Source organism: Thunnus albacares, chromosome 16, assembly GCF_914725855.1.
Source record: "Thunnus albacares chromosome 16, fThuAlb1.1, whole genome shotgun sequence".
Classification (NCBI taxonomy): domain Eukaryota; kingdom Metazoa; phylum Chordata; class Actinopteri; order Scombriformes; family Scombridae; genus Thunnus; species Thunnus albacares.
In genome coordinates this window covers 24,717,514-24,742,154 of record NC_058121.1, presented here as the reverse complement: position 1 = coordinate 24,742,154, position 24,641 = coordinate 24,717,514, and the positions used below count along the sequence as shown (strand labels likewise).

Genomic DNA, 24,641 nt, shown 5'->3' with positions numbered 1-24,641 from the left:
GATGACCATATAAAGACATCCATCACGAGGCTCAGGCTGAAAGTAGAAAAAACCATTGGAGACCAAGTGTTCAGAGCAGTCCGAAGCCAGAGCTTGTGACATTATATATATATGACTGAAAATAAGGGAAAACACCTTTCCTAAGACATTTTTCTAATAAAAAAAGTGGCATTTTAAAGGATGAAAATTTGAGTATGTTAAAAAGATTATGCAGGGAATATGATGTGACAGTAATAAGATGATAAGAGCGGAGGAGTACACATTTAGGAAACATCTTTCAATGAAGGTTACAGCAAATGTTATATATATTTAAGAAAGAAATTCAACATCCATATATCTTACTCTTACTCTTGCGATGACAGGATATTTTAGAACATGTTTATAAAAGCTTAGTTGAGAGTCGTATATCTTTTAATTTATCAGGTTGTGTAAGATCCTGTGTGCCAAAAGCATAAACACACTGTCAAGTCAGCCTGACATCATATTCATCTTGAGCCATTTCCTGTTGGGAGGACCAATCGGTAGTGATAGCATATCCATCCCGCAAACATAATTTTCAGTTGAGACAGACACAGTGGCCGGGATCACTAGGAGCAGTTACCTTAATGTTTTTCACAGCAGCCAAAGAAAAATGTCGATTTAAGAGTTGTTATTTTTGTATGTGGACTTCAAACAACCTGTGCAGCTGTGTTGATCTCATTTATGCTTTGGTAGCCAGCTATGTAGGAAGATGATGTACCCTTTCTAAATTCTGCCTACAAAGCTCTGATTGGATGAACTGGCGAAAGCAGCCCTCAATGGGCCACAACAGCAGATCTATTTGAACAAAATCAGAACCAGGCAAGGCTTATGTTGCTTAATGAGTAGGATGGCTTTGTGCCTGTTGGTTATTTATTGTCGCTTTATTTGTTGCTTGCATCAGTGTTTGCTTACATCACAAGCAACCAACATATTTCACTAATGACAAACAGAGAACGTTAACAAATGTAGATGCCTCCACAACTGAATGGTTTGATGAGTATGACAATGATATGATTCATATGCTGTGCTAGTGTACTCGGTCTGCGGCAGTTTTCTTGGTTTAGACTCGAACCCTTAGTTTCAGTGAAAGGAAGTCTTAATACTACCAGATCTCAACCTCAAGCTCATCGTAAAAATCAGTCGCACATTTAAGAACAAATAAAGCAAACATTAAAGGACAAATGAGCAAATAAAAGCACTTAGAGCCATGCACTTAACACATCGTTAAATTATATCAGTTTATCTAAGATATGTGTAAAGACTGCAGCCACGATAAATAAACTTTTAACTGTTGTCTTTATAGCTCAACGTGATTCCCACCTCGCCCAGCAAAGACTAACATCAGCTCCTTGCATTGCATCATGGGGCACTGTTTGTGTTAAGCAGTTTTCCGCCTCAGATCAGATGCTAAGTATACGTTGTTTAAACAGAGATGTTGGAGCAGATTTGCAGGGGGAAAAAAAAAGCAAGTAAACGAGTTCCATCAATGTGTGTGAAACAGGATAATGAGCAGAGAAATCAAGTTGTTTATCACACAAACCATATGGAAGAAGCAGAACGCTTTCCCATAACAGTAAACTACTGCAGAGCGATGATGCTATCTGCCTTCTAAGTTTCCTCTTTAATCACGCCTGTCGCCCCAAAGGGCAACCAGTGTCTCGCGAAAAAAGCCATTGAACGTGGAAACTGAGCATTTCTCTCAAAAGGCAGAGGCGGTGGGAGAAGTTTGCTTCGTGAGGGCAAATAGAGGAAGTCAAGTCAATTTCATTTATATAGCACCAAATCACGACAGAAGTTATCTCAGGACACTTTTCACATAGAGCAGGTCTAGACTGTACTCTTTAATTTATAGAGACCCAACATTCCCCCATGAGGAAGCACTTGGCAACAGCAGCAAGGAAAAACTCCCCTTTAACGGGAAGAAACCTTGAGCAGAACTGGGCTCTGGGTGGGCGGACATCTGCCTTGACTGGTTGGGTTCATAGAGAAAGAGGGAGGGAGAGAGGGGATAGAGAGACACAGGGAAGCACAGCAACAATAACAACAATAATAGAAATATGACTAATAATAATAGTAGCAGCAGTGGGCATCAAGCTGGACTAAGGGGACAGCAAGTGGAAGGTGAAAAGGCAAAGACACTTACAGGTGGTCTCAGAGCCCTGCAGAGGCTCACTGCTCAGCTCGCCGTGTATGGAGTAGACATTGACGAGGTACTTGGTCAAGTGGGTCAGCTTCTCCAGCACTACGGTGTTCTGCTTCCCGTCGACGAATACCTCAAACTACAAAGGAAGAGTCATTAGTCCGGCTGCAAATTATCAACAAAGTTCTTGAGCACCAGAAAGTCTTCCTATCAAGTACATAGGATTAGAATTTCTTGATTGTGAAAGAACCAAAGAATTTTGCAAACTATAAATGACATTTTGGGCCTCAAACCTTCATGAAATCCGACATAAATCTAAAAAAACCCACCAAAGTGAGGTGGTAACAGAAGTCTCTATGATAAAGTACGTTTGCTTGTGTTTAGATACATTTAACATTTTAGAACTTGTAAAAATACATATAGAAGTTCATATTATAATCATATAATAAAAAATATTCATATGATAAAAAATATTATTAAGGTATCATATTGAAACCTTGGTACTGTTTTTTGAACAATGAAGACGCCTCACGTGTGATTAATCTCAAGAACAAATCATCTGAAAAGTCAAAGATGTGGCTATAATCATTGGTTTCACTTGTCTTATTGTGTGTGTTGTTTTCTTTCCGTTATAACTGTAAAGACATTAAGTATCTAAGTATGCCTGGAGAGATGACCAGCACACCTCCAACAGGTAAACTTTACTTTACACTGGATATAGTATTGTATATCTTATCTTATCTTACTCCTCTAACTTAAAAAACTTAAAAATGTATTTGAGGTAATCACTCCAAAACACCAAAATGTATGTTTATGATCTGAACAACTATATATTCCATGTACAGATGTATAGTATATTGTATGAGTGTCAAGTGTTGTCAACCAGGGAGCGAAAAGACCTTTTGCCGTTGAAACAATTGTCAAGTTTTGGGAAGAAGCTGGAGAAGATCTGCCAAGTTTTTGTTCTTTTCAAAAAAGGAGAAAATCTCATTTTAGAGGAAATATCTATTCAAATATTGTGAAATCACAGAGAGGAATGATTGCGGTCTGAAAGGACTTCTGTGCTTATCACCTCACCAAACTTTCCCTACCATCAAAAAGGAAAAAGATCAAGGTACAGCAGGTCGAGAATAAAATGTTCTCACTAATCAGGCAAGTACAAACACATGCTCTCATCAAAATTTTAAAGCTGAGCCTTGGAGGATTGAACTTTTATTGTTTCAGAAAACTGGTAACGACATTTGACTTGAGCTGGCAAAGTTTTCAAACTGACTGAAGCCCATCTTAAAGGACACAGGGGATGTTAGAAGAGCACTGGACAGGAACTCTTCTTTTCTTTATTGTCTGCCACAGTGACTGGTGAATTTAAAAAAAAATCACCAAAAACTTTCATAGCCAAAATGATTTAATGATTTATAAAGGCCAGAGCGGACCAACATTTCTCTCAAGTCAACTTTTTTTCTCTTTGGCTGCTGGCTGATTGTCCTTTCCAGGCTTCAATTTCACTCAACTAATTGTACAATACATCACTCATGTCACATTAAAAGATGAACACACAAAAGCAAGCAGTTTGTCAACTAATGACCATGTAAGTTTGATATCTACATGTAAAAAAGTCAAAGATCTGGATGGGAATTGGTGGAATGATGTCTCTTGGCAATGAGTTCATCAGGATCTGTCAATCAGTGTTTGGTGGTACTCCAGGTATTTCAACCATTAAATGATTATAGTCTGTTAGCTGAAATGACCGTGCTGCGTTCATGTGCTGATGGGAAATTCCTCATGTGGGACGTCCAAGTTGGCTGCTAAATGGTGTCACATTCCTGAACTATTCTGTTGGAAAATCAAACCCAGAGGACAAATGACAAACAGAGAGAGGCTGCAGCTTCACAAGCACTTTTGTGCTCTGCAAGTTATTTATGTCTTTAATTCATTAAGTTCAAACTGTTTCCAATGCAAATCAAGTTGTATAAAGTGTTTTATAAAATCAAGTTTTGTTTTTCTTGACTCTTGTGGAGCGATAGACACTCACTTCTGGGAAAAATCGTGAAACCAGTTGATTCATATTGGAAACAGGTTAAAGTTTTTTTTTATACTTGTTTTCATAAAATAAAGTTTGTAGTACTCTTTTCATCATTTTTGGTCATTTTTGGGGACGGTTCCAAGAGGCAGTTACTTGGAGAACTTGCTCATTAAACCACAAATTAGTTACCCTATGACAACACACCGACTTTGGGATACATTTTTTTCTACTTTCTGTAATTTCATTGGTGCAATATCTGCGTGGGTGGGCACTAAAATGGTTTGTGGATAACTCCAAGTCCAACAGCCTAACAGGCAGTTTTGAGCACACTCACTCAGAGTTGCAATGATTAATCAATATATCGATTAATCAATCAACAGAAAATAAATTGGCAACTATTTTGATAATCCATTAATTGTTTTCAAGCAAAAATGTCTTTTAAATATTTTTTGGGTTTGGGACTGTTGCTCGAACAAAACATGCATTTTGACGTCTGCTTGATTTCTTTAAATGTTTTTCACTGGCATTCATGGGAATTTTTTAGTTTTTTGAAAAGAGTCTACAGCCATGCTAGCGGCTCTGTAAGGCTGTACTTCGGCACAGCAGTGGTTTGAGCTAAATGCTAATGGCAGAATGCTAACATGCTAACAATGACAGAGTTAAAATGCTGACTGTGGTTTGCTAATTAGCGCTTCAGCTAGGCAAGGATATTGCTGGTGATTTTCTGTATTTTTCTTATTGTCAGCAAATTTCATGTGCAGAAACTGATCTGCTAACAAGTATTGTGTGTGTGTATCCAAAGCCTGATATATCTTGTTCCTCTGTGCTGCAGACCTCCGTTGTTATCCAACAACTGAGACATTTTTCAAGTAATATTTCATTAATGTTTTCCATTTTTGAAGTGTAGGTGCTTCTTTGTTTTTCCAGTTTTGCAATGTTAGCTTAATGATGAAAGAAGAATTTGCCACGCAGTTGGGTATCTCATTTTCCCAACATTTTGAAAGAGACAAATCATTTATGAAAATGCAACTTTACAATTATAAGTTTTTGAAATTCATCTTTCAATGTTCTCCCAAGTCTTTATAATTTTATCTCAATACCGCATGTATGAGGGAATCACTTTGTGTGCCACATTTTAAACATCTGTCTGAGGAGCTGGTTTCAAACTTATGAATTTTGTCTCTACTATAGTATATTATTTATTACCATTAATTCTGTTTTTCCTTCATTCATTTTATAACCTGATAGCTTTGAAAATTCGGTCATAATTTTAATGACATATGGAATCATAGTGTTTACATTACTTAAATAGAGTAATAAATCATCAGCAAATAAACTAAGTTTGTATTGCTTCTTACCAATTGTATTACCACTTTTTTTTCTGTCTGTCTAAATTTTTGAGCCAAAGGTTCAAATGCTAATCCAAACAGGGAGGGCGATAATTCTGATGTTTAATTCACCAAACAATTAATCAATTAGTCAAGGAAACTATCAGCACAGCTGTGTCTGCTTTACACCAGACACAGTCTGGAAACTAAAAACGTGATCGGTGTTATTAGTCTTTGGAGCCATTTCTAAATAAACTAACGTGACCAATCTTCATAATGAAGGACCATGTCACCGAGTGCAGCAGTATGGCTCACAGATGTGTTTTTAATAGTTTTTGGACAACAGAGGTCTACAGCACAAAAGAATAAGATATATCAAACTTTGGATACACACACAATACTTGTTAGTAGATCAGTTCATCGTTGGTTTGGCTCCGCATGAGAGATTTAACGACAATAAGAACAATGCAGAAAATCATCAGCCTTATCCTTGCCTAGTGCCTAAGTGCTAATTAACAAACCATAGCATGCTAACACACTACACTAAGACAGCCATGACCATGAAGTACATCGTCACAAAGCTGCTCGGGTGGGGTAAATATTCCAAGTATATAGTAATACAGTATGTTTAATCTCATGTCAATGTGCCGTAGCTTGAGCCCTGATCTTCCTTGCTATCAGTTGCACCTTGTACTGATAGATATCACTGTAAATTAGACCCTAACTATAAATATCCAGCATGTAAATATCATATATCTCATATACTTTTGTTCATACATGCTTTACAGCCTGATGTAGACACATGGAAGAAGAGAGAGACTGTAAAATGAGGTGTCTCGACCCAGTGTGAGGTCTATAACATTAAACTAAGTGGATCCAGTGGAAACTCTGCTTGATTTCAGACGAGCCCGATTATAATCACACAGGCTCCATCTGACAACGGCCAATAAAAGCACAAAGGATGGAAAAGACCCAGTGCTCTGTTTTTAAAGACGGGACTGACAAGAGGTTAAGTGTAAACTAAATGCAGGTTCACCAAACAACTGGGATCCAGATTTCAAATCGTAAGGGCCAAGTAAACACAGCTTTGAATAAAAGCCAGACCTGGGTATGTGGAAACACTTTCAAGAGTTTTTTTTCACCTGCCTTGTGAGGTTTGCCACATAGGATGACAAATAGCAGAAAATTAAACAACAGGAGGGGATTTAACTATCAATTAGTCTGTTTTTGTGTGACTGACAACCTGTCATTATTCAAATTCCCGGAAAACATTAAATCTCACCTGAATGGTACGGGTCACAGATATAAACAAATAAAACTGCTATCTGTTACAGGCTAAGCCAGGTCTAATAGGAGCCAAAGAGAATTAATAAGCAAACAAGATGCTATTTGATATTCAGGATCTTATCCAGCACTAACAGATGGTAAACATAAAGTTTATGAACCAGGAAGCACACTGAACAGCTCCAACTAACAAAGCATTTGTTGAATTACCAATTACTTATTACTTAAAATATGAGACATTTTAGCATCTTTACACTAGTTTGTTCTATATGGTTGTTGTTTTTCTAGCTTTAACGTCCATTATTGACCTTGGAAATAACAGTGTGACAATAAATTGGTGGAAATGTTTTTGGAACTTTTAGCCACATTGCGTGGCCTCCATCTGCAGATGGAGTTCACTCAGTTGTCACAGAAGGATGGGGATTAGGTCACAAGTGTTTGTGTCAACATAATGATGGAAATTTGGTCCCCTGATAAAAACTGAGCCATCTTCAAAGAAGGAAGAAACTGGCGCGTGTCTGTGCTTAATACACAAAAAGTAAACTTTTTTTTTAAAATCATACTTGGTGGACAAAGCTGTTCATTTGAGTCAAGGGCCATGATGACTGCAAACAAGTGGAAAAAATCCAAGGCATTCACTTAAGTAGCACAAGAAATGACAGTTGAGTCTAAAAGTACCTTAAAGTGCCACGACGGCTGCTAGATGCTCCAACTGACTCCCATTCAAAAGGCCTCAACCTCTCTCTAGAAATACTAAGTCAGTCATGTTTTCCAACGAGTCATTATGGTCTCAATCTCTAAATACAATCCCTCTAATAAGTGTTGGCATGCCTGCCCACCCCCTGACTCCAGGACTCGCAATATTTCACTAAGTTTAACATTACTTGATTATAATACCTGCTCTGTTAGCACAATTTAGCTAAAGTAGCTAACATTAGCCCAAGTGTGCAGTGCTCGGTGCTCCTAGTAAGCTAGCGGTAGCTGTGGTCCAAGGTAGCGGGGCATGTTTCCACAGCGTGAAAGGCAACACTCCGCACTCCTTACTTGGTCCTGGTTCCAAACGGAGAAGACGCCGACCATGAGCTGCAACTCTGGGCTTCGAACTAGCACCAATGAAATCAACAGGTGACATCACACCTCAGTGGTTCCATCTTTATATACAGTCTTTGGTTTGAAGTTCATGTGCCCTCTGATTTGCTCTTTTTTTAAATTTGGTTATTGAGGAACTGAGGCTGATTTGAAGTTGTTCTGTATAAAAATTCAAGCTTACCTTAATACTGTCACTGACTGTTTTCAGTTGATTGGTTGATCCCCAACACAAGCTGCACCCTTGTTGAGTTGTACCAACATAATGTCATTCTTACGGGTCTAATCTGAAGTCAGTGAGTTGACAGTTTAGCTCTGGTGTCAGCTGTTGGTTTTGCACCAGTGGCACTACCACTATAGAGACCGATGGAGGGTAATAAGAGGGGGAGAAACTTTATCTTACCTCCTTTGTGGGATCAGCTTCTTTCATGTAAACAACGCGGAACTTGTCCACCGGACTGTCGGGCAACGTCCAGGTGGCACGGAAGGAATGGTGGGTCGCGTCCGAGGTCACCAGGTTGGCTGGAGCCTTCAGTTGAACTCCTGAAATGGAGCAAACAAGAGCTAGAATGTGATCCGACATGTCAAGTATTTCACACCGTGAACCCTGCCACCACAAATCTGCCCTCGTTGTGTTTCGCTCCTCTGACAGTGAAGCTGTGAGCTGTATATTTCAGCTCGGGCTTTCTTTAAAAAATGTTTTTCCCCAGCTGTGCTGTAAATCATTTTTGTATTTCCTCCTGAAACTGATTTACAGACAAAAATACTTTCAGCGTGAAAGTTTCCATCAGATGCTTGGATCTCTGTTGCAATATTTGATGGTTCGAAATAATCGAGATTGTCAGGCGGAATAGTACCAAATTTATCAATCTGTTTCCTTCTTTTTTATTTTATTTTTTTGTTTTTATCTTTTCAGTGTTTGTCATCAACAGCCAGGCCAAGCTGATCTTCTGTTTTTCTTTTTCTTATAGTAGAATTGATTTGTGAATAAACTTTGTTCCTCTACTCTCTACTTGTCATCAATCATTAGTCTCATTACTCAAACAGGGTAAAAGCAGCTGTCAAAAGGAAGTGTAATTTTGCTGATATTCATGACTTTACGTGAACTGAAGGTTTATGTCATCCTTCATAAGCAGAGAACCTTTTCACGCCCTTGAGCACCTGTAAAACCACTGAAATCCTGTAGTAAAATTGAAAAAATGTATGGTTGTCAGTCTTAAAAACTGGTTTTGTACTTTCTGAAGCTACAAAGTTTCCATCTGACCTCCACTACCAGTAATTACTAAAAGGTGTAATTCTGACTCAGCGGTATTCAAAGAAGAGGTTGTAATCACAGCTGCAAGCAGCAACGACCAGGCTGCAGTCAAGGCACTTAGTGTGTTAAAAACCCAGCATTACATAGTAAAATCTGAAAGGATTCATCCTTTAAAGCGTTGAAAATAATATTTAATCTTTTTTGAGAAGGCTGGAACAAGCTGCCAAATCTGAGGTAGCATGGGAAGGTATATTTCTTACCAAAATGGAAATACATTCCCAGCTCTTTGCATGTATATCTTATCTACTAATCTACACATCTTATCTACTAGTATTTCCCAGCTATAAGACATATTGATGTGTCACTGTAAGAATACAGTTTGGCCACCCTGTGTCTAGATCTTGAAGTTGATTTCCTACCTGGGCCCTTGACGCTGTTACACAGGTTGTTGGAGAGGTCGTCAACGATGTCCAGCAGGAACTGGAAGTCTTGGACGTTGTACATGTGAATTTCGTCAGGGTCGGTGGCAATGGACCTCAGCTCGTTCTCGTCGGCGTTCTTCACACCTGAGAGAAAAATGTACCATCAGAACTGTGCCTCAAAAATGAAATCCAAAATAAGACTAACATGTTTATATGTACTTTTAGTGAGGACACATATTTCAAAGATCAAATTTGCCTGGTGAAGTACTGTTTACGCTGCCTAAACTCAGCTAATCCCATGTACCACAAATTGTGTGTACTTTACATACAATTATTCTAACCCACATACCACTTATGACCATTTTCCGAAGTTTACCATCCAATTTTAGTCTAACTTCCAATTTCTAAGCAGCCATTTGTTTCCATTCATTTCAATTCACTTTAAAACTTAACTTCTAGGGATTTGAAGCTTGCCTGATTTGATTTTCATGCATTAACTGAAATTAACAACTGTCTGAAGGTACTGTAGGAAATTAACGTAAAACCTTGAACATTTTTGGGAATATGTTGCTAGAGGGGTTGAATCATGTTCACTAAAATCAGTTAAATAGAAAAAGCATTTTAAAGTCATGTTATTGTCACCTAATTTACAGCATGCCGCCTTCATGTTAGAGTTCATCCTTGCTTTACAAACTTTTCTCAGTTAGTTTCCTGCTCTTCAAAGTGAAACGTTCACTCACCGATAGCGTAGAGCTCGATGCCGCTGTCTCTCAGCTTCTGCGAGTTGAAGATAATTTCATCCTGGGACTTTCCGTCAGTGATCAGGACACCAATTCTGCGGGAGTCGTCACGCATTCCCACGTTGGTTTTGAAATTGTTCTCGTGGATGTAGCTCAGAGCCATTCCTGTATGACAGAAATAACAAAGTAATTATGAAAGGCTGTAAACATGAAAAATACTTGTAGATTTCTGATAGTTGTCAATAACAAGAAATCTCGGCTTTTTCCTTTCTAGCTGCATTTGTGACAAATCCAACCAATCTGGGCTAACAAGCAACATAATCTTCAAATCACACTAAGTACATTCATTTTCTCAGTACAATAACAGTTGTACAGGTACAAAGGTAAGCAGCTAACTATGCTGACAAAAATACAAGTTGTATTGAACCAGATTTTGGAGAAAATGTGATGTTTTAAACATACTGGGAATACAGATGGACAGTTGAAAAGTGCTTTTATTTTCAGTGGATATTTTGAGAGATTTGGTGGCATAGTCCTTTAATTTTTCAAAAGAAATTCTACCATCTTATCACACTTTTTAATTACAGCTTTGGGCTTTTTTCTTTGGCTAATGGACCCAAATAAGGAAACGAAATACATTTGGATCCCAAATTTTGAACCCGGTGTGGATTGTTAAGTCACCTGTCATCGTGTTTCCTCCTTTGTATGGCAGGTTGGCTACAGCTTCGAGTAGGGACGCCCTGTTCGGGTGGGCGTTCAGGTGCCACTCGGTCTTTGGATCTCCACTGTACTGAGCCAGACCTGCAGAGAAGACACAGAGATGAGTAAAACACCAAAACACCAATCCTGTCTGTCAGTATCAATTGATACCAATTCAACAGGTTTACTTACTTAGTGAAAATCAGATGTTATGTAGTATCACAGTAAGGCAAATATGCAACAAAGCAGTATTACAACCATTCAGTGAGCTTCATTCATCTAACACAATCACCAGCTAGCAGAAGAAACAGTAACAAAACGAACAAGTTGTATTATGAGAACAGTAGTAGCAGTAGTACAATTAGAGCAGAAACAATTGATCGATTTGTTGATCAAGAGAAAATTAATTGGTGAATTTGGTAGATTAATCATTTAAGTCCTTTTTCAATCAAAAATGCCAAAAATGTGATGGTTCCAGGTTCTTAGAATTGAGGATTTGCTGCTTTCCTCTGTCTTACATTGTTATAACTTAAATATTTTGGGGTTTTGGACTGTTTATCAGACAAAACAAAACACTGGATGATGTCACTTTATGCTCAAGGATATTGTGATTGTCATTTTTCATTGACTTCAGATGTTTTATAGACAAATCAATTAATCGAGAAAATAATCGACAGATTAATCGATAATGAAAATAATCGTTCTAGTAGCGATGGTATTCATGGCAGCATCTGTAGTATTTAAAGTAGTTATAGTAGTAATAGTAGTAGTAATGGAAACAGTAGCAAGAGACGCTGTAAACACACTGGCAGTAACAGAATGACTAAGAATAGTTTCAGTAGTAAGTAGAAGTAAAAGTTAAATTTGTAGTGACGGTAGTTGCACTAGTCCATGAGCTGAAAGTATTAGTATCAGTAGTAGAGGTGGAACGTGAGTACAGTTTAGAGGTACTGGTTAATATGAGACTTTACACTTTTACTCTTCTACATTTCAGAGGTAAATATTATACTGTTAACTCCACCACTGTACATGTATTTGATGGCTGTGAGTAGCAGTGACTTTGCAGGTCGAGACTACATATCACAAGCTCATAAAATACGATGAACTGCTAAAGTTTAAGAGAAACAGTATATGAAAGTCACTTAAACTTAAATTTTTCTTGGTTAAAATTCTAAATGCTAGACATTAACTTGTTGTAACAGAGCATTTTTACATTACAGTACATTACATATGGGTTGGAGTACTTTTTCTACCACTCTTAATAGTAGTTTTATTGCATCAGTGGGTAATAGTGGTAATATTTTAAAGTAGGAGCAGTTTTGGCAGTAGTATTAGTATTTGAAAATGATCCTTTAGTGTTATTAATTGAGCTGAATGGCGATTGTAGCTACAGGTAGTAATTACAGCAGTACCAGATGGGGGATGGGTGAGAGCAGTTGTAGTAGGAGCAGTAATGTAATTAGTGATAGTAGTGACAACATTACCAATCTGGACTTTGTCAGGGCCGATGTCAAAGACGCTGACCATGCGAGCGATGAAGTTGCGGATGGTTTTGAAGTTGATGCGACCGATGCTCCAGGAGCCATCGACCAGCAGCACGATGTCGGCCATCGCATTGGTCTTACACTGATTGTCTGTAGAGAGAGAGAGAGTGGGGGAAGGGGGCAAATAAGCGAGACGCCTGATACATTACGGACACCCACCACGAGTGTCCGTTCGCTCTTTTATGAGCTGTTTAAGATGAATGTGTGCGACAAGAAAAAGTGAGAGGAAAAATATGCAACAGAGGATTTTGGGATCAACAGGGAAGAGAAGGAGTACATCACAAAACTCTCATAATCACAAGTGGAAGATGTTTATACAGCAGAATGTATTACACGGCATTATGTAACACAAATAATTCACACTCATAACACATTGTGTAACAGCTGTCATTTCTACGCGGAAGGATTAACTGCTCTCTCTTCAGGGCCTTTTTTTTTTTTTTCCTTCTTCCAGCCCAGCAAGTCGTTTTGGTTTTTCACATCCAGCGGCGAATCAGCCCTGTGGTCTTTTCTCTCTGGCTGTCCTCTCCAGCAGCAGGAGTTAGCCTCTCTGATACTGTGATATACGAGGCCTCCTGCTCCCCAAAGTTACTGCACATTCTTGCTCCTGGCACCTGTTTGGGTGAAAAATGGCTGCTTTCTTCCTCTTTTCTAGGATGACATGCCCGGCAGACGCCGAGCGATTAAAAACCCAGCCCCTGTGTGTGCAATTGAAAATAGGTTAGGAGACAATTGATTTAATTTTTTTGTTCTTTTTCAGCAGGCCGCAGAAACAGATGCTTGATGCTAAGAGGAACTGAGTCGGATGCTTGGCCACAGTCTGTTTGAGTTATACCACCACCGGTAAACAACATGCTCATGTGTCCCTCCGACATTCATTAATAAAAACAGATGTCATAAACAGAGGCAGCTTTAAGAGGCATCTAATATGCTGCAGACGACTGCTGGATCCAGTGTCTCTGGGTTTGAGTCTCAGAAAATAAATATCCAGCATAGTCTGACTGTGGTATATAAATCACTGGTGTTCTCCAGAATCCTGCAGCAATTCTGATTTTTGTTGTTTTTGCTCTCAGGCCAGGAGCTGACGTCGCCTTTAACACGTAAAGAAATAACAGTTTCACTCCAAAATCACAAAAATCCATCGTTTGAGATAATCTCATGTGTTGACAGAAAAACTGACGGAAAAAAATACTGTGTCAAAGTTATATTAGCCTTTTGTTTTCAAAATGGGGCCGATACTGTGAATCTATATAATTTAGTCGACATGGCTATCATCACTTTTCTGATGTGTGGTGTGTGGTTTGTGGTTTGTATTTATGCCTCATTTGATGCCCAATGTCATAGTTTAATTCCGCTTTCACTGAAACCTCTTTACATCAAATAAATGTACATTTGAACAAGTTTTATGTTGATCCAGTATCTGTTCGACCATGTATTTGGTCTAAAAATGCCATTATAAATTTAAATAGTTACAGTAAATAAACAAATATGATTCTATTTCCAATTTCAATGTCAATTTGTTCAAAATTGTTTAAAACGTGACTTTATTCCAGGCCCACTCTTTATTTCACATGTCAGTTGATTCAACTGAATGTTGCTGGAAACAAGTAAAGTTTTCTCACTTCTCTGTCGGGTTTTTCACACTTTGTTTAAAAAAGAGGTTTTAAAAAGGAATAAAGCATTTAACAACCTGTAAAAAATAAGGTTTTTGCAACATATGAAGGACGCCTCGAAGTAGCTCTGCCAGACCATATGGACCTATCAGAAAGTCTGGATTAAAGCCTCCACTAAGCAGTCTGCCATGTGAGAGCTGCTGCTGCTGCTGCTGCTGCAGTTTAATATGTGAGGATCTCCGAGTGGAACCTCGGTGGAACATCCTGGCCTGTTCCTCACTCGGTGGGCAGTCGGTCACCATGTCTGCTCCCCATTACAGCAGGAATTTCTGCCCAGGGTCAGCCCCTCCTCGGGGTCTTATGAGAAGCATAACATTTTCCTAGCCGCATGCGTCCCAATGGCAGCTAACACTCTGGATCATAAAAAATTCTGTAATTGCAAGCAGAGCCCCCTTTTTTCCACTTCAGACAACATAAAAATGGGAAATATCTACTTTTGCATGACTAAAAAAAAAAAGCATTTGGGCAGCAGATATTGAGCTCAGCAGTAAGTCATTGGGAGCTAATGAAGAAAATGTATGTGGCAACACCATTAAAGGTCAGCGAGTCATGGGGTGGCTGCTCACACGCTGGCAAATATGTGAGTCCGTCTGGAGATACATGCAAATGAGCAATTCATAAACGTTAGTGTCAACACTTCAGCACATGTCTGCTAAATGGCATGTCATTTAGCTCCGGATCAAACTCCAAACGAGATATGAGGGAGGTGAGGAAACTTGAGCCAAGCAGCTCAAAATAATTTGTACTAATTATATTCATATGTGTCTAATTTCAACAGAGACAGTGATATTAACTCCCTTCGACAACAAATAATTCAACTTTCTGGTACTAATCTGGGCAGCATTTCAGAGTCAGACCATTCATCTGCTGCTCTGAAATGACTTGGATCCAAGAGCGTCTGGTCTGCAGGCCTCCTCTATAGAGCTGCTAATAGAATGTAATGTGTAGTGTGGTGGAGTTATCATCTTTTACCAGAAAGACTGAGATTAGGAGGATCAGGAGCGTCAGAGAGAGTCGTCTTCTCCTCTCCTGCCAGAGGCGTACTCTGCCCTCCGTCATACACCCCAAACACTGCCACTGAGTACTTTGTTCCTGCCCTGAGGGAAAAAGGAAATCACATAAACCTACATCAATCTTTCACAATCCCCATTAGAAGACTTTGATGCCAAAATGAAAAGAAAAAAAAATAGTTCATGATAGAAGAAAAGCTTAACCGCACACTGCTGAATTGTTCTCAATGCATTAATTCCGACATGGACACAGCAATGTTTCGACCACTGTTGGTCTTCTTCACCTGAAGATTTTGGAACTATTTATCAGTGTGTGGGTGCTCTGTTGTTCATTTGTGTGCTTTTTGTTACCCAGCAGCTGCAAAAATGTATGAATGTGCTTGTGCCCACTGATAATTGCGTCTTTAAAAATAAGAGCCCTTAACTTGTAACAAGAAAACTTTTACTGGATCTTCTGCAACTGCAACTTTCACTTGAATTTCACTCAAAAAAGCCATCCAAAGTGTTATTACAAAATGACTCACAGCAGGTAATATTAAGCAGCACAGGGAAAGTTTGTAAAACTAGGTGCTTATTAGCCTAATACTTTAGAGATCATGGATTTGTAGCTGTGTCAAAATGGTTCCTATTCCCTTAATACAATTTGGTTAAATTATAATGAGATAATTATATTTAGAATAAATGTGATGTTATAATGTGGACACAATTCAGTAAGTTGCAAAACAAATTACGTTAGTAATGACTTGAAAAGAATATATTTTTTGATGGTCGGTTGCAGAGTACGGCTAGGTGAGTTTTTAGGGTTGCTAGGGCGTTTTTTAGGTGGATGCGATGTGCTTACTCTCATGTTCTGGGTGGTTGCTAGGGCTTTACTAGGTGGTTGCTAGGGTGGTAAAGGTAGTCACAAGTGCATGTTTGGCAAGGTAATGTTGGCTCAGGTGATACTGTGCACCTGAGTCATCTTCTTCATCCTAATGTTTCTAGTGTACATTTCTGGGCAACTCTCTAATGAATGCATGACATTCTTTAAAATATTTAAATATCTAATAATAAGGAAAGCTCACCTGAGTTCCTCTAGAACAACGGTGTTATCATAGGGGCCAACAACCATCTCCCCCAAGTCAACATCATCCCCAGATGGGTGAAACGTCACCTTGTAGCCCCTAACTTCTCCGGGTGATGGATCCCAGGAGACTCTGAAACTGTTCTTGGTGGGCTCTGAGGTCTGAAGGTTACGGGGAGCCTTGTAGGGCGACACTGAAATAAAAGAACCCGCCCAGAACTTCAGGACAAACTTGTGCAAAGTACAATTCAATACAACTCCAACTCTTGCCAGAAGTTTTTAAGCCACACCACATTCAAGCCAGTTTCTCATTAGTCCATAATACAATTCCTTGAACCCGGTGTCATTCATTAAAAAGCCCAGTGTCATGCTGTGTGTTAGTAATGCTAGCGTGTGATTGAGCATGTGTTTAACTGTGATTTTAGTGTTCTGGTGAAAAGACGCTGCTTCTCTGCAGCGTTGCAGCACCTGTAGTGTGAGAAATATTCATCTTAACAAGTCATTTAAACTTGGAGTTAGGCCTAAAATCTTATTTATGGTGGAGCAATGGGAAAAAATCTGCCACTTGGGTGATAGAATCCCATTTGTGTTCAAGACTGCATGACTTGCCTTAAAGTTTCTCCAGAAACAAGTGACAATTTCTTCAAACAAGCCAGGTTTCTCCAGTTGTTTCGTAACAGACATTTAATAGGAGAACATCTGGGAAGCCAACTGAGATATAAGTGAACATATCCTTATCCTGACCTTAAGGGGATCATGGGGATTTTTTCTACTTAAACCAAAGTATAGATGTCTCTTTTTTCTCTTTATGAACAGTTTGGAAGTATACTAGCCTAGCTCAAATATATTGGGTGTCAATGTAATCAAACATTAGCTCATTTGAAAATTTAAGAAATACACCTTTAAGAATTTGTACATATTGACCTAGCATGGAGATTGGAGGGCACTTTTATACTGACAGTTTAGTACAAATTGGAGGGTGTGCATAAAAATGTGATAATATGGAGGCTTTTTCCTAAACCAGTGAATCTTTAACTAATCAGATTCTGTTATACTGAATGAAGGATCAGCAACGGGAAAAAATGGCTGATCTGAACAGACAGAACTATACACTACTTCGCTAATTTAAGAAGAAATGCAGCTTGATCCCATTGATCCAACAATTGAAAAAAAGTTAGGCTCATCAAGTTTATGAGTTCAAGTTTGTTTGTATGTAGTAACATCGCCTAAAAGCCAAATCAAACACTAAATTTTAACATCCAATTTGACTAGCCAATCCCAAAAGTGCCTTTAACTCTAATGGGATCCATAATAAGCTGAAATCACCTCGGCAGCAGATTGTTTAAATTCCATTCCACCAACAATAATGTTTTAAGACTGAACTGAGATTTAAACGTCTTGGTTAAGATGGACATGTTTCTGCAGTGTACTGTTTCTCATAGGGTTGAATTATGGACCAACGTACGTGTCGTTCCTACTCCTTGCCTTGCTTTTCCTTCCCCGCGCTTGTAGATGGGGTGAACAGTGATGTTGTAAGTGGTCGTATGCTGTAGGCCCTTCATGACGGTTGAGGTGGCTGATCCAGGGACCTTGATGGTCACTTCTTTGCCTCCATTTATGGGAAAATGCTTCAGACGGTAGTTGAGAACCTTGCCTGGCGCCGGCGTCCACGTGACTCTCATGGTTTGCTCAGTCTCGTCTGACACGGTCAGCTTTTTACCAGCAGCGGAGGCTGAGAACAAAGAATACATTTTCAAAACAGGATCCAGATCATTTAGTGTCCTCCTAAGACATTTGTGTAGTAACTCTGGATTGACCAACAGGAACCCTTGAATTTAAGATGACATTCTTTGCCAAAGCTTAGTATCCTTCAAGAAAAACTGGTTTATTTAATCTTGGGTTTCATTTGCGCCTATTGGCTCTATTAGTCATGATAACAGTTTTCACCAAAGCAGTTGCTGAGATATCTGAATGTGGTGACATTACCAAAAGTAGGTTCAATGTGACATCAAACACGAGCAGTCAGGTGATCAGACAGGTTGTAAACAAGGTGACGATTAGTTTTGCTTGATCAGCTACCAATTTATTTGGAGGTAGTGTGCATAACTACGGTAAAAATGGTAGGTAAAGCGCTTTTGTCTCTACAGTGTTATCACAATTGATAGAAATGACAAAAATAAAAACAAACCATAGTTTTCCTTTAAATTTGACATTACTATAGTCATATACTGCCAAATGTAATTTTGTCAGAGCAGAAACAGGCTTAACAGACTTAAATGTGAAACATTTTCATGCTTTTCCTCATATTTAGACTTGAATGGAATTAAATAAAAATGTCTCAGTTCAGGCTCAAAGGCTTCCCACCTATTCATCATATTAGAGGTGGATGCCACTGACTAGCTGATAATAATAAAATTCTAGTTTGTGACATACAGCACGCTGGTAAACTTAACAGTGGCCAAAGCCAAAATTCACAATTAATTGAGCTTGGTTATGAAAAATGAAAATTTCAGATTTTTTTAGGCCCGGAAATAAATATAGAAAATACACAAAACCTATGTTTGACTGTTAAGATACAAAAATGCTTCTTGTATAAAATATAAAAGATCAAATAGATCTACTGGCACAGTGAAATTAAGATATTTGTCAATAGTTTTTCAACACTCAAAGTCAACTTCTGTTCAATCCACCGGATTTTAAACATCATTCATTCTCCCATCACTTCATTTACTTCCTTATTTGTCAGTTTTAAAATATAGAACAGTTTTTATGTTCTGTGTGTACAGTACTGTACTATACACACCAGTCTTCTTCTTGAGGCTATTAAACAGCCAATCATTTAGTTATTTTCAATTTAAACCCTCAAAATAATTTATCCCTTGTTATTTTCAGGCCACTTGTGGTTTCCCTTTATGTTCCTTCAGTAATCGTTATGGATTCATAACTGCAGGCTTCAGTTTCATGCCAAAACTAATTGGTTATGAATTAGGCATTTACCCAGAAGTGATCAGTTGAGAGGAAATCCTAACCACATTTTCCTTTTCCCTCAAAACAACCAAAGCCCTACAAAATGAAATTAACTTATTCCGATGATTCTGCAAGTGGTTGAAAAAAACTTTGCAAGGGAATGATATGTACATTTAATGATCCCAAGGAAAGTTTTTTGATTTCACTCTGGAGAATTTTTATTGGCGGAAAAAAATATGGCATCCAACTTTTCAATGTGTTGATTGATTCAAGCAAATCTGCAAACCTAGTTCTGCTGGAGGGATGCATCAAGGAACAATATGTACGTGTTGTTTTTGGTGGCACGTTTGCGTAGATTTGGACTGTTTGATCAATCAATCAATTTATTTGTCACATGTAATCATATAAGATACAATCACAGTGAAATGTAATCCTGCCAGTTCCTTCAATTTGTGCATTAAAAAGAGTTTAAATAGAATAGGAATAGACATATGTGCATGATTTAAGGGGTGGGCAGTGACCTCATTTAGGATCCTAGTGGCCTGAAGGTATCCGGTACCTTCTTCCCAACCACAGCAGGGAGAAAAGGCCGTATTCGGGGTGGTTGGGGGCTTTAATGATTGTCCTAGCCTTATTCTGGCAGCGCCTGGTGTAAATATCCTTTATCTTTTATCCTTTAGAGCACCACATATTGTATGGTCAGCCCAACGAACCACCCTTTGCAGGGCCATGTGGTCCTGTTTGGTGCTGGTTCATCAGGCAGTGATGTTCCCCATCAGGATGCTCTCAATGGTGAAGGAGTAGAAATTCCTCAGTATCTGAGAGGATACCTGGAATTTCCTCAAGCGTCTGAGGTGAAACAGTCTCTGCCTTGCCTTTCTCGCCACTGAGTCAGTACATAGCACCCAGGTCAGGTCCTCTGTGATGTGGACATCAAGGTAGCTGAAGCTGTCCAACCTCTGCACCGAGATTTCTAATGTGTGCGGATGTAGTAAGGAATGTGTTGACATTTTTGGTGAGTGTCTTGCCTCTTATGTAATATGTCAGTATGCTGTCCACGGTGCGTCATTCACAAGACACACACATTGAACCAATATTTTCCTCAGCTTTGAGTAGGTTTATTTCTGTGTGAATAACGCAGCAAAACTGTCACCATGTTGGTGTTTCATTCAAAATTATAATTTGAATCAAAATTGAAAATTTTAATTAGATTTGGTCTATTTCCATTGACCAGAAAGAAGAAACCTTTTAGAGTATGCCAACAGTATGATTATGCAAGCTCTGAATGTCTGTTTGACATAAGGAAGTATTGAATCTACTTTGACTCATATTTATATGGTACACTGCCTTGTGATCCAAACATAGTATTTTCTGCCAAATGTTTAACACTGAGAATATACTAAAAGCTTCCAAAACTTACCTCTGAGGGTCAAAGAAATGGGTTCATGACTTTGAACACTGACTTTTAAACACCTGGACTGACCCCAACCCATAGACTATATATAAAAATGGATGAACTGTCTCCACTTCCTGCCTCTATGCCAAAGTGAAGCCAAAATATCTTGTTTTGAGGAGCTGCTATCTTGCTTGTGTGACATTATTTGCAACCAGAGTCTGTGCAGTAGAGTCAGGTGGTGGGATGGTGGCCCACGGCCCCTCAGCCGTCCTGCTGCCTGACTGAGGATTTAAAGCGGCTGTCACAGCTGTCAATCATGACATCACACCCTCTTTTTAGATAGTCCAATCAGAAAGATGAGCACTTGAACATACATCAGTTTGATAAGAACTACCTAAAATGACAGAAACTATCTTTAGGAAAAATTTATTTGACATGCACTTTGAGTTTTTAGTTTGGCCCATGTCCCATCTGCTAACATGGAGGGGTACGACCTGTACTACAACTAGCTACCCTACCGGGGGCAATCAAGCTGTTTTGGCTTCACTTTTGGGGAATTGTCATGTTGTCCATCTTTATATAGAGTTTATGCCACAACCAGGCTGCAGAGATGACTTCAATGCAACCAATCACTGTGCCTTCAAGCAATGCTTTAACCTCCAAGAGGTTCAGTAGAACTGCCCATTTCTCCATATATACGGTATTTTGGGTAAATATAAACTACAATTCAAAATACATACAATACACGGGAGAGGCTGTGTTTTGAGTGATACAGAACTTTCTCAAGGTGGACCTGCTTTGGAAACAGAAAATAATCTAATTGGTCACCTGTTTTACATTTGAAAACATGTAATGTCAAGTTCAAGTGAGCTGTGGCAAGTTACATAGGCTGGTTAGCTTTACTGACCTCTCAAAACTAGCCTGCATATTCAACCTGCATACCTTATAGACATACAAAAATATTCCAAGGTGAGGTATAAAAAAAGGGTCTTCATCAGTACCAAAGCTGGTATCACACCAGCATTAGCATAAAAAAAATTCAAAATTCTAGCCTACAGAGAGCCAAATCGCATTTGTACCTCTGATGCTAGTAGCTAGCAACAAAGACTAGCTAGGAGGAGCTGTAGGGCTTCGACTCTCCATGGCTGTCTAAGCTAATTGGTCTTGTGTTGTCCTGCCACTATCATGAATGCCATTGTCACGTATGGATAAAATAAAATATTGCCTTTATATATACTGTTACATTATGACCAGGTCCTTCTTTACATAGTTTGATAGTTAGCTAACAGTTATTCCCAACTGTGGCCTACGTACATGTGCGTTACTTCATGACTTGAATTACGGAGAAACGTACAGTAGCTAATTGTTCAATGTTTCTTAATAATCTTTGCTTTTAACAAGATGACTTGTCTTTGATTTATATATTTCTGTTTTGTTTTTTTTGTTGCATCTTTTCTCCTATTTTATATGCATTTTTTTCTTTTATTTGGAATTGTGAAGCACTTTGTAAGCCAGGTTTTGAAAAGTGCTATATTAATAAAGTCTTATCACTAGTTAGGTAATCTACTGACGTTGAACTTAACCAATGACATTATTTTTGCCCCCAGAGCACATTCAATAATGTTTATGTCTGCTTGAGTTCAAATTCTTACCATCAGTGGTTTCCTGTCCTGTGAGTGGGTCGCTGTCTTTGTGACCGTACGCTGCGACCACAGAGACCTGGTAGAGCGTCTCTGGGGTCAGATTTTCCAGCACAGTGTTGGTTTCATCTCCTGGCACCATTTTTTCTCCAGTCTCCTTGGAAAACATAGACTTCCATCGAACACGGTACATCTTGACCTTCCCGGGAGCCGGAGTCCAAGACACTGCAAAGCTGGTGTCGGTCACGTCGCTGGTGACCAGATTTTTAGGAGGGCCAACCTCTGAAAACCACGAAGAAAGGGAGGGATTATATGAATGTGTATAACTCTGTATAGTTAATGTAAAAAGTACAATACAAAAAACATGTACAGTACCAGTCAAAAGTTTGTACTGTATATAAGAAAATTGAAAGTAATTAATGCTTTATACTTATGTAGTTCAGATAACGTGTTAGTGAAGCATTCTCCTTGAAAAAAGGGTATTTGTATTACGAAGGTTTTTTTCTATGCATTTAGAGTCTGGACCAACATAAAAAGGTTTTGCACACAAATTGCACCCCCACATCCCCAATTTCCTCCCAGTTCACTACAGATGTTTTGAAACTCAACTGTGAGCAATTTTAATATTGTATAAAGTCATACAGGCTGGGTTGCTCACATGTTCTTTCCAGTATTTGTCAGTTTTTTATAAATCCGTCTTCCCTTTAAAACAAAGGAACCATTTGGATGTGCTGGCAGATCAGATTATTTTTTTAAATGGAAACTATTAAAAGGCCATCAAGTGGACAGCCGAACTGAACAGCTCACCACAACTATAAAGGGCAGAGAGGACTGAAGAAACACATGTCAGGAGCTGCCCAGACTGAATGGATTTTAAAAATATATTTCGGAGGACATTTTAAGCATTTCTTGCTTCATTAGAGTGTACAGAGTGGAAGGAGACAGGAGACGTGGGATAGGAAAGAAATAAAACATGTCAGGAACCGGACGAACCCACTGAGCCAACAGGATAACACTGGAAGGAAGAAATCTCTCTTCTTGTAGTTCATTAGACAGTTTTACTTCATCAACTCATAATAACAGTTCACCTTTCTTGATCAATTGTCAACTGGAAATTTGATATTAACATTTTGCAGACAGGTTCAAATTAACTTATTTTGTTTTAACTAGCTTGTTTTCAGTTCAGCTGCTTGGTGACCTTACGTCACCCTTTCTTTTTTGTAGGTTTTATGAACTTTGAGTGTATGAATGGTTCTCTAACTTCAAGGAAAATTCTGGTTTATTATTCCAGTTTTGGTCTTATTTTTGTCGCTTTCACCGCTGTTTCAATTTAAACTGTTAAGTCAGTCTTTGATGAATGTTTACAACAGACATTTTGGCTATTAATTTTACTGTTAGCCTTCGTTTTCTCTTTCAAATAAGTTCTGCCTTGTCTGACTGCTTTCCAGCAATGCTGCAGCATTCCGGGATCTCAGTAATTAACTTGGTGAGTTAAATGTTATTATGACAGATAATTTGCCAAAATTACATAAAAGAAACTCTTAGTAGTCATAAATCTGAATTATACTTTAAACCTCTTATAAATCTTGATTCCAGTGTTATTCTGGAAGAACTATTTGTAAAACCAATCTCATTTTAATCCTGAAGCTTTGTTTTTACTAACTAAAAATTTCAGTTCTTGGTTTTGCTCCAGTAGGTGTTGCCTGAGAATGCAGGTTCATCCTTCATACACCTCAGTCTAAAGAAAAATACTCAACCACTAGGAAGGTTAACATGAGATTTGTGTGGGTGTTCGTGGTCCCTAAAGTTTGCTTACAAAAATTTCTGGTGCCCCCAATTTCCTCTAATGCCACCATCAGGCCAAAATGTCTCATTGTGCACAAGAAATATCGACGGCCATGTTGCTAACACAACATTAAACAAACACATTCATGAACTCTTTGAATTTTGGACACCTCATAGCTTTCTTTTGCACAACCCTCAGGATAAATTGTCAACAACTCCAAACAAACAAATTCCAAGACAAACTCCTTTCATTTTTATGACCCCCATGGCCTTTGCTTCTTGCACCAGCTTCAAAAGAAACCTCTTTTATTTTCCTTCAGTGGCTCCACTGGTAAGGCTATGAGAATAATTATCAACATGTTGTTTTTTACAACCGAGATTTTCACATTTTGGTGTGTAATGAACATTGTAGGCTGTTGGGGTTGCTAGCACGGCTTTAGTGGCTTAATCTGTTTTTGGTTTTTGATTGTTTCTCCTTCAACTTGGCCACCTGTAACCATAGTAACCATTTTCAAAAGAAAATACCTCTTCTCTGTGCAGTGGTGAAAGCAGGTAAAAAAAAAAA

General features: G+C 38.6%; 1 protein-coding gene across 4 annotated transcripts in view; it reads right to left on the bottom strand.

The window, feature by feature from the left end:
* Window positions 1–24,641, bottom strand: part of col12a1b (collagen, type XII, alpha 1b) — a 152,528-nt gene that overhangs the window by 94,250 nt on the left and 33,637 nt on the right. For all 4 annotated transcript variants that reach the window (XM_044376184.1, XM_044376185.1, XM_044376187.1 and 1 more), the window contains exons 14-23: window positions 22,304–22,573; window positions 17,754–18,020; window positions 16,290–16,482; window positions 15,188–15,312; window positions 12,483–12,632; window positions 10,981–11,100; window positions 10,300–10,464; window positions 9,557–9,703; window positions 8,286–8,425; window positions 2,165–2,300 (exon numbers count right to left, since the gene is read on the bottom strand). In XM_044376184.1, coding sequence (XP_044232119.1) covers window positions 2,165–2,300; window positions 8,286–8,425; window positions 9,557–9,703; window positions 10,300–10,464; window positions 10,981–11,100; window positions 12,483–12,632; window positions 15,188–15,312; window positions 16,290–16,482; window positions 17,754–18,020; window positions 22,304–22,573 — 1,713 coding nt within the window. The remainder of the gene's footprint in view (window positions 1–2,164; window positions 2,301–8,285; window positions 8,426–9,556; window positions 9,704–10,299; window positions 10,465–10,980; window positions 11,101–12,482; window positions 12,633–15,187; window positions 15,313–16,289; window positions 16,483–17,753; window positions 18,021–22,303; window positions 22,574–24,641) is intronic.